The sequence below is a fragment of the Mytilus californianus genome, unplaced genomic scaffold (genome assembly GCF_021869535.1).
Source record: "Mytilus californianus isolate M0D057914Y unplaced genomic scaffold, xbMytCali1.0.p SCAF_8, whole genome shotgun sequence".
Taxonomy (NCBI): domain Eukaryota; kingdom Metazoa; phylum Mollusca; class Bivalvia; order Mytilida; family Mytilidae; genus Mytilus; species Mytilus californianus.
The window spans coordinates 70,460,696-70,471,780 of record NW_026262734.1 but is presented as its reverse complement, the minus strand read 5'-3'; the positions used below and the strand labels follow the sequence as shown (position 1 = coordinate 70,471,780).

Here is an 11,085-nt window from a genome sequence, read left to right as displayed (position 1 = left end):
GATAAGTCTTGTTAAAGTTGTATTCGCCATTGTAATCTTTAAACCAGACAAAGTGATGCCCCCGCACTCCACTCTGAAGTAACTGTATTATAACATAGTCAATGTAGGACTTTCTTTGAGATATTATTGTGTCTGGGAGACACAAACGGTCCCCCCGCAGATGCAAAGTGTTATTTTAAAATACACAAAGTTGAGCATAGGAGCACATAGGTCTATGGTTCACTGTAGGAGTAGTTATCCGGAAACGCTATGCACCTCTTATGCAAGTATATACTCCAAAAATGACAAAGTTCAACTATCTCCCAAAAGAGCAAATATTAATAAAATTCAAAACCCTGACCACATGCACACCTTCAATATATGTACAAACAGACAGCAAAGTGAAAACTTCCTAGCATTCAAACTGTAGGAGGAGTTATCCGAAAACGCTATGCACCTCTTATGCAAGTATATACTCCAAAAATGACAAAGTTCAACTATCTCCCAAAAGAGCAAATATCAATAAAAATCAAAACCCTGACCACATGCACACCTTCAATATATGTACAAACAGCCAGCAAAGTCAAAACTTCCTAGCATTCAAACTGTAGAAGAAGTTATCTGGAATAACTATATACCCATAATGGGACGGAGGGACGGAAGAACGAACAGACGGACGGACGGAAAGGAGTAAAACAATATGCCCCCCAACTTTCAGATGCGGTAACTTTCAGATAAGGTGGCATAAAAAACTACTTTCTGGCGCAATAATTTTTGTAGCATCCGCGTATCATTTAGTTAAAACCACACTTGACGAATACTATATTTTGGCCATGAAGGTTGTCGCTTGAAAAGTTACTTTTCTACTGTTCTCACTCTGTCATTGGTTATCCCATTGTATCGCCGAGCCATTTACAACTTTTTTACAAGCCTTCAAAGAAGTTGCTTTGCGTTTAAACTATGAATGTTTATTATTTTATTTACTTCTGTCACAAAGGAGGTTTGGTGTCAATGTACTTTATTAAAATAATCTTTTATCAAGAGTCAATACAATATCATTGAGGTTCGTCTTCTTCGGATGATAATGAAGATATTTGTTGATTGTCTGATTCTTTCTTTGTAATAAGATGAATATTAGAAAGGTCTACCACTCTTCCTTTGTCAGAAGGGTCATCAATCTGAAATGGAATAATATCGTAAAATTTTCATTTGAAATCCATATATCAAGCCATCAGAGAGATAGTATAATGACTTTCAAGACAGTAACTGTATCATCTGATCATATTTATTTTCCATTGAAGTTTTAGGACAAATTTTGTATTTTTTGTGACTTGAAATGTTGCAGTACTTGTTGTCCCTATAAATAACTAATTTTTAATCGTTCTGTTTGCTTCCTTTTCAATCTCATATCGATGTTTGTTTTCCAAATCTTGACTTTAGTTAATGAAGAACTACAACTAAAGATGTACTAGATAATTCTACTTAAAAGACTTACTATACACAAAACTAAGTACATGAGATGACCAAATTTTACACAACTTAAGCAGTTGAATCTAGCTTTCAGGTATAAATTCGTGATTGTGAACTCAACGTCTCCATTCCAGCAACTGCAAAGATGAAGTAGGACACTTCAAATGCAGTTTCTTTGTACCTGTTGTCAGCATATTATAAGACAACCGTCTACTGCTGAAGACAGTATTTCACCTATAGTTGTCTTTTGTTAGTTAGAGTCAAAGGATGCTGTCTCATTGTAATACTTTCATAACTATTGGTTATAAATAATTGATGTGCACAACCATATAATACTTTTCCAAGCTTGTTTGACTAGTAGCAATAAGAGAAAGACTGAAGATACCAAAGGATATTCAAACTCATGTCGAGAACAAACAACGGTCTACAAAACACAAAATTGAATACGTGAACCCCACAAAAAACTGGGGTGATCTCAGGTGCTCCGGAAGATTTAGTAGATCCTGCTTTACATGTGGTACCCGTCGTGTAAATGAAGTATATAATAAATGTTTCTTTTAGTAAGGATGATTTCTTTTCATGTTTGATGTTCTTCTCATATTCACAATTACCCTTTTTGATTACTCAATGTATATTTCAGTCAGCCTCATCATACATGTAATACTGTTGATTAAGACAGGTTATACATGTAATTACTATAGTTTACAATAGGATATGTAGTAGAGAATTGATAAGAAGTAGTGGATTCGTAAACGATAATCGACGAGCGACTTTAGTCGCAAGTTGATTATCGTTTACGAATCCACTACTTCTTATCAATTCTCTAGCTTAACCCATTTCTATTAAAAAGACTGTCTGTTTTATGTTTTGACAATGAATCAACGGAATTTCATAAAAATGATTTCGTATTTTGTCTTTTTTATTCTATAATAGCTGGAAATGATTATATCCACACGGTTCACGTCTATATTTAAGTTAACATAAGTTTGATATAACTTAAATGGGTTGTTAGCTCCCCTTTTTATTACCAGATTTAATACTTGAATATTTATATTTCATTTAATGTTTTATCATTACAAAGTATTAAAATTATATAGATTTTGGTATTTATGATTTATTCAAAAAGACATATGTAAATATACAGAATTTTTTAATCTTTTTTTGAATAGTTAAAAAAATCTAATTACCAAAATTTAGAAACCTTTCAAATTTACATATATAGTATTTAGCAATCTATGATTCTTTACAGATGATTAAGGATTGCCTGCAATTTGACCGTATTAAATGTCGTGAGTAGATTTTCACCTGGACGGACGTGTTTATGATGTCTTGTAATATGGTGAAATGACTTCACGTGAATCATGCCAAGAACATACTCTATCTCTACCCGATGATGTTACATCGGTACTAGCTGTGGTGGGAAGTACAACCGCCGACTGGACTTTAACCAGAAGGAATGGACAGTACACTCTAACAGTTAGATGGCCGCCATTAGGAAAGGTTACCACTCAAAGAGAGACGACAAAGAAAAAGAAATCATCGAAAGCACGGACAGAGAGAAATACTCGCCGCCTCAAAGCTTTCATCCAGTAGAAGAAGTCCGATGCGGATGAAACTTCATCAAACCCAGAGGAGATAGGCACACCCGCTCCAACCAACATGGGAGACGTGGAAGTACAGGAATTACCGGAAACCACATCAACCGAATGCAGAGATCTACCTCCATCAGTTGAAGCTGTACAAGATTTACAAGAAGATCCCGCCTGCACTAAAGGTGCCGAGGGTTGACCACCACCCAGCACGACAGGAAAGGAAAGGGTACAGCAAGAAAGCCATGAGGTAGAAAAGATAGTTTTCGACCATCCACAGAGAACTTACATACTGAAGTTGAAGAGAAAAGACATGTATGTCCTGGTGTTTTCAGACACATTACAGGCATACAAAGACGTCAAAAAGAAAAAAAATCCTGAATTTTACGCCGAAATCAGTAAAAGCTTCAATACCTGGCCAGACATTAGAGACAAAAAGAACTTTCTCTTTAGCGAAAGTAGAAAAGATGACATGCAAGAACTATGCCAGAAATACAACTTGGTGTTATAAAATAAAGGGCGAGATAAGCCCCACCCACAAATTACCTTTAAAAAAAAAAAAAAAAAAAAAAAAAAAGCAATTTGACCGTATTAAGTCAAATACATGTATTTAGCATAGTTGCCATAATACTACAATTTTATGATACTCCAGTAAATGATGCTTTCCGAAATAAATAAAATAATTGCTGAAGGTCTTTTTTGAAAATTATACATGTATTTTGTTTAAACTGTTTCCCTTTCATTAAGTTTAGATTATTTTAACGTTATTACATTTGGCATCCATCGTAAACCAGTCAATAAACTAGTATTTTCTGTGGTACGCATTCTAAATCTCCAGCAGAATTGCTCGTGCTACAGATGTACAATGTATAATTATGTCAATTTTTTACTACTACATTCAAGCTGTTCATAGCCGTGATCGTCTAGTCGTTGGTATCAAAAGACACAACTGTGATATTAGCAGTGCCAAGTTCAAACCTTGTACCCGAATTGAAATTTTCCATTGCAATTTTTCTCTCGACAAAAATATTGTTTTAATCTTAGAGGTATTATATACTTCATATTCATTTTAAGGCGATGATTTTGTTTCTGGTTTTACAGTCAAGGAAGTAGTTTTACGGTCGTAGCTTATATATCACACTTTATTCAAATTAGAGTACGTTCAATGTTGACGTGATGTATATTTGGACCATTTATAATCAAACAAAGAAGAAAATATTGATAGTTCGATATCATTATAAGACTAAAACCTTAAGTAAGCATTTGCTATGATGAAACTGAGGAAAAGTCCTTGTACGTTAAAAGTGACATGTGTAATGGGCATATGGTTGTTTATTTTATCAAGGAACTGTACTAATATATACAATTCCTCGATTCTCTAGTGTTGAGAACTAGTGTGTAATAGCCACAATCGTATAAAGACCCATCGGTTCATTATAACGATGTTGAAAATCGACCAATGTTCAAACCTGACATCGTGAATAAACTCTTTTTTAAGATATTTCCATACAGCTATATAACTATACTCAAGAACGTTCAAATGTAGAACATAATCTTCCTTAAAAAATAACGCATAAAACAATTTACATAAATTTGAAAAGAACATGAACAAATCCAGACATAGTATAAATATTTTATTAGATAACAAAAGCGAATTATCTCTGAGATAGAAATACAGTTTATTGACATGTATTGACAGTTGTGCGCTTTAAGAGTGTTATTTGAATATTGATTTATGTGAGCACTCGTGGTATAGTGGTATCATGCACAGACTGAAGTTTTAAAGATAAAAAAAAAATGCACAGACTGAAGACTCTACTGATTAAGAAGAAAATACGCGCGAGTTCGAACCCTTCATTTGCCTCTCGTTTTTGAAAGGATAAAAAATCTTAAGTTAAAAGTTTAAAGTTAGAAAATAAGTTATCTTAAGTAAACGAAGAGGTCAGTGGATTCTTGAATAATAATCTACTGTAAGAACAATAGACTGACGTCAGAGAAATGGGTTAAATGTGGCTCACTGACCTCATAAAGTATTCAAATAGAAAAGGTTTATTATTTTTTTAATTGTAAAACCATTTGTTCAACTGAATGTTTAAAAATAGCTTTGAGGAATTCAAATTAGGTAAAACTTCAATTTGAAATTTAGAATTCGGATATATTCATTTACCTGAATTTGAACTATTCTATCACTCGGCATTTCCTCTGTAACGTACAAACATCCAGTTGAATTACTGATTGAGAGTGGATTTTTCAATTGAATATCGTCTATACTTCCTGCAACATCGCCATTATGTATATTATCAACCGTCACAATTTTATTCTCATTGTACAAACAAATGTACACAGTTCCTGATTTGGACACACAAACACCACTTGGGGAACATTTGAGTTCAATAATCCATTCAACTTTATCATTTTTGTTTATACACGTCACATTCCTTGTTCCCGAATCAGAAATAACTATATATTCCTCGTTGAAACAAGCCAAGCAAGCAGGTGTTACAAAGAGGGGATATTCTTTCTCGTTGCTATTTATAGTCCGTTGGACTTTCCCAGTATAATCTAGTATGTCAACTGAAGCATTGGCCAGTTCACAACAACCAACCACAAGCCTTGTTTCGTCCAAGCAGCGGATTGCACTATACTTTTTGTTAGTCTTCCTTCGAGAACTGAGGATCATATTACCCTCTACGCTGACATACGTCAATTGTTTATTGCACGGTTCTGTAACTACAATATGAGAAGATAAAAATAATTTGCAAATCCCACATGGATCTTCTAAAAAGATGTAATCCTGCAAGCAATTATCACCTTTTCTATAACGTTTAACCCGTCTGTTTACATTATCGACAACAATGAAATATTCGCGTTCTATGCAAATGTCGGTTAATAAACACGAACTTTCGTCGGGTAAAATTACACTGAGAGTAGATATGTTTTCAGAATTACTGTCGGTCGAATGCGACATTATATTATAGTTGGTAATCCTTTGCTTTTTCCGTTCAAAAATATGAATTCAATGTTGTAAATTATTTCAAATTGAATAAATAGTTTGAGATATTTCTTGAATTGGTTTCTCGTTAATCTTTATCCTTAAGGATAAGTACTCCAACCTTATTTTTTAGATAGAATATTATAAAACACAATATTGACCCTGTTTCTATAACACACACATGTTAATATAAGACAGTCTGTTTGAACATATTTACCTGAGATATGTGTATGAATACCCGCAATGACCCGTTCATTGCACCTAAATTAAATGTTATTTCCACGTCAATACATATCCAATCAATACAACTTTCCACATACTGTCTTGAATAGGAATTAAAAAAAAAAATTAACCATATTAAGCTATGAGTGATCCTGATGAAGGTAGATCCAGAAAAGCGCTTCGGACGCATGAAAATCATAAATTGTTGTTTTCATTTTTTAAGCCAAATTTCAGTTCTCTATAAAAATATGTATACGGGCTTACAAATTGTATCGACAGATTGAATGTCCTTTTTTGACGTAAAATGCACATATATATATATACCAATCTTGGTTAAACAAATATCCCACCAGGAGCTACACTTTAAAATTATAATATCCCGTAGTTTTCTCATCTACTAAATTCACATCAAGGAATTCGGGAATTCCCGTTATTTTAAATGTTAAAAGTCATTTGATCCTTTAAATTCAACAAGACAGATGAATATGTTTTATATATAATTTACTGTAAAACACCTTTATATGTTACAGTGAATTTGTAGAATTAGGGATTATGTATAATCCCTAAAATTTTCAGGGATTATGTAACCAGGCTGCAGCTAGCAGCCACTACGCTAGCAGCCACTACGCTAGCAGCCACTTTTAAGATAAATTTAAAAACCCAAAAGATACATAAGATCCAAACTCAACAGACTCTACTTACCTAAGTTTGGACCTATGGTGAAGACAAACCATGAGTTTCCTACGGCAATTCATTTTTACGCACTAGGTTCAAATGATAGGTAAAGGTCTAAGGTCCAATGGGCCAAAAGGCCCAGGTGGGACAACTCATGGTTGTCTTCACCATAGGTCCAAACTTAGGTCTAAAGAGTCTTAGATGCCTAACCCCCTATTTTTCAAAGTCTGTCAAAAATTTCCTACGGCAATACCTTTTTACACACTAGATGCAAATGATAGTTGAAGGTCTTTGGTCAATTGGGCCAAAAGGCCCAGGTGGGAAAACTCATGGTTTGTCTTCACCATAGGTCCAAAGTTAGGTTTAATAAAAAAGAATCTGAAATGCCTACCCCTCATCTTTCAAAATCTGTCGAAAATTCCCTACGGCAATACTTTTTTACGCACTAGGTAATAAGATCTATTTCTAACCCTTAAGTAACACAATTGGACGATTCGGTTATCCCGTAGTTATCATTATACTTCAATGCGGCACATACATACCTTTGTTTTCATTTTTGAAAAGGGAATTAAAATATATAATTCTTCGTTTAACATCTTCTTCTTCTTAATTTTACAAAGTTTGGGTGGGAACGCACGGAAAATATACAAATAAAAACAAACACATAAACATAAACATAGCTCTGTCATCTCACTTATTATAAAAGTGCTGCATGATTCTGTGTTGATTGTCTGTCGCGGTCACCAGTGTATACAAAGTGCGGGATCCAGATAGTACATTTTCACTGTCATAAAGACATTATTTGATGAAAGTGAATAACATTTATACTGTGAAAAGGCACCGCTTATACAATATAAATGATTCGTCCCTACAGTGAAATAGAAAGTATTTTATCATTATTTAATAGTCTACATGAATTGCATAACAAAATGATGCAGCATAGTTGAATTTAATTCAATATCAATAAACTGATTGACAAAGTTTTAAGTAAGACCACATTAATGATTACGTTAACGGGTATATTTTTTTTAAATAAATTGACTTTACAGTTGTTACAAGTAATAGCTTTTCTAAAAAAAAGCTAGCCGTCTCTTAGCTGATGAAAGTGGAAAGTGTTATCGCTTTGTAGATTAATTCATTCAGAATATCCTTGCATATAAATCAACAAATTTTACCAAACACGTTATTAAGCAGCATACTATTTAATGTTGGGTGTCAAATAAGGTCCTTATCGTACGAATACTTCAAAGCTTAACATACTGGATTGACATAATCTTTTGTGAGAGACCATTCTTTTAAAATGCCAACAGTATTTTCGTATTTGAAATTTATAATTTTCTTTTATTTCTCTTTCTCTTATATAGCATATATATGTAGTATAAATGGTCAATAAATCTCAAAACAACTACTAGAAGTTTGTTCTTGACACTGCTCATTGTTTTAAATTATATTCATTTTTTGATATTAAGATATTATGTTTTACATGTATTCACAACTATTCTATATATCATAGCTAGACTAGGTAGGATTAAAAACTTAAAATATTGTAATGACATTCATGTTCATTGTAGTAGACCGTAGGTTGAATTTTAGAAGTAAATTGTTTTGTTTGTTGTTTAATTGGGTTGCTGTCTAAATTAATTTCGTTTACTTCATATCTCCTTTAAAATTTAGAATCATTCATAGAAATTAAGCACTGCTGAAATATGATAGTATACATGTATAATTGCTTTCATCGTCTGAGAGTAGTTTTTTTTTATTCTTCTCGTATTCCACTTTGGATTTTTTTGGGTTTTCTGTTCTTCGTAGTCTGCTATTTTTATAGGAAGAGCTAGGGAGAGCTAGACAACGTTCAACCCAGCCCAAACCCTGTCCTAAAGATCGGGGAGTGCATTTATCATACTTATCATTTGTATTGAGAGGTAGAATAGGTCTTTATTTAAGCTTCATGATGTTTGATGAAGTCGAGAAATTTAGGTGATATAAGACTAGGTTGAAGATTGAATCTGAAACTGATCAGATGTTGATATTTTTTTACAGATGCAATTAAAATCATGGTTGTAAATGCTTTACATATCAGTTGTCAAACAATTTATCCCCCCATCATGAAATATCATAACCATGATATCTATGTGTAGGCATACTTATTGTAAAAAAGTATTTGATCTCTAGGGTACTATGTTCTTTTACCAGATCCATATAATTATATGTCTTTCCCTTGGGTCTCGGCTTTTACCATGAGAAGGTCGCACTCCCCCCTTTTTCGAGATAAAGATCCCAGTTTAAATTAATATTTAATCAAAAATAACTGATTGGATATATCCCTTTTTTCATTTTTTGTTGTCTTTGGATTATCTTCCGAAGTATAACCTAAGAAAAAAGCTCGATGTTTTCCTAAGTATGCTTTCATATATAAGATGTACGTAAAAGTGAGCAACCACAGGGTCTCGGTTTATCCGTTAGCAGATTAAAATTTTGTTTATCAATGTTTTTTTAAATCTTTTTTCGTATTTCCTGTGTATTTGTATAGGATTTTTCAGTATACGGATATGGATAGTAGATCATAGTAAACTGCACGTACATTGCTAGAAAAAAACAAAGAAATATTTATGCCAACGTTAAAAACGATAATAATATAATACAAATAGACAGGAAATACGAAAAAAGATTAGAAAAACATTGATAAACAACATTTTATTCTGCTAACCGAGTCCCTGTGTAAGCGACTGGACAGAATGTTAAATAATCACATGTGCGTTTACAAGATTTCATGAGTTTCGGCTATTTATAGATAAGTGTTACCTGTGTACTGTGTACCGATATGCATGATTGGTAACCTGGCAAAATCTAATTGCTAAAATAGAGAGTTCAAGTCCGACACTCTACGGGATTGAAAGACATGTACTAGGTTTGGATTGTCCCAACCAATCAACGAACTATAATATTAACTTCTCAGTAATATCTTCCAATCAGGTAGTAAGAAGCATTCAGCCCGCAGACTGTCCATCGTTCAATTCTTAATAACGTCTTCGAGGAGACGTTTATCAAATCTCATGCACGATCTGTTCGTGACATTCTAGATATTAACCTATTTGTGTATTAATTTCACACCTGTATGACCGTAGTTGCAATAAATACCAGCCCGTGTACAGGTATCATCAATTTATAAAAACAATACATTTGATATTTTATTCCTTATTTTATCCAAAATCGTAAATATTTCGTATTCTAGATCAGAAATATACGACAGATACAGTAAAAAGCGTTTTTCAGGATTCGCACTTTGCATACATTGGTCATGCTTGGCAAATTTCGACACCAAAACCCGAAAGTTGATTAGCAGACTTTCACCTTTAAATTACATTGGTTGCAATGAAATATCATGATTTCCCAGTTAAATAAAAACCGATAATTTCACATGTGACGTAAATCCTGTTATTTTACACCCCAGCCGTCATTCCGAAATAGGCATTGTCAATTACGAAGTGAGCACCTGTAGAAAAATGCATTTAAAGAAGATTAAGATGCAGGTTCATTTGTATGTGTTTTATTGTACAATCATGGTTACAGATTACACTAACATTTAAGCTGCATTAGAAATTATATCATGCAAATCAATTGTCTATATATAAAAAATTATCACTTCAGCTATTCTTCATATTCTAAAAAAACTAACGAGTGCATACTGTTCAAGTCAACGTGAAACATGAGAAGTTTCTTCGCGTGTCTTTTTCCCAAAAGTCGAAGTTAGAAAATCGCATTTTTACGAAAGAGGAAGTGAAAATTCATGGTTATGTGTGACTTGATGAGATCAATTGAGTTGGGGTTACTCTTTATATCGCAAGATATAATATACAAATACGATAGCATAAATTGTATTTTTCTTTTTGTTGCATTTATTGGCCTAGGCAGTAAAGAACATGAGCATTTTCTTTTGGTGTTTTTTTTTTCTCTCTGTGAATATAGATGAGGACAACCGTTTATATCTACGAAACACACGTGTGGCGTACAAATTAAATTATAAGCCTGGTATCTTTGTAAGTTTAAAAAAAACCGGATCAGCAAGACAAAAATAACACATACAAAAAAGTCATCGACCTTAAATGACGATTTAACCCATTTTTCGATTATGGCAATTACGTTGAAAACAGTTATATA

General features: G+C 33.2%; 1 protein-coding gene across 1 annotated transcript; it reads right to left on the bottom strand.

Annotated features, from left to right (window-relative positions):
* Window positions 1–931: 931 nt before the first annotated feature.
* LOC127712176 (uncharacterized) lies at window positions 932–6,233 on the bottom strand. The gene is made up of 2 exons (XM_052218474.1): window positions 5,206–6,233; window positions 932–1,157 (listed from the first exon to the last, which is right to left on the bottom strand). Exons 1-2 carry the CDS (start codon window positions 6,004–6,006, stop codon window positions 1,035–1,037), a joined length of 924 nt encoding a protein of 307 aa, XP_052074434.1. The 5' UTR covers window positions 6,007–6,233; the 3' UTR covers window positions 932–1,034.
* Window positions 6,234–11,085: the final 4,852 nt, after the last annotated feature.

Coding starts and splice junctions, on each gene's coding strand:
- LOC127712176 (XM_052218474.1), bottom strand. CDS start 6,006: ATGTCGCATTCGACCGACAGTAATTCTGAAAACATATCTACTCTCAGT. Junction 1,158..5,205: donor ATAGAATAGTTCAAATTCAG/GTAAATGAATAT, acceptor ATTCCATTTCAG/ATTGATGACCCTTCTGACAA.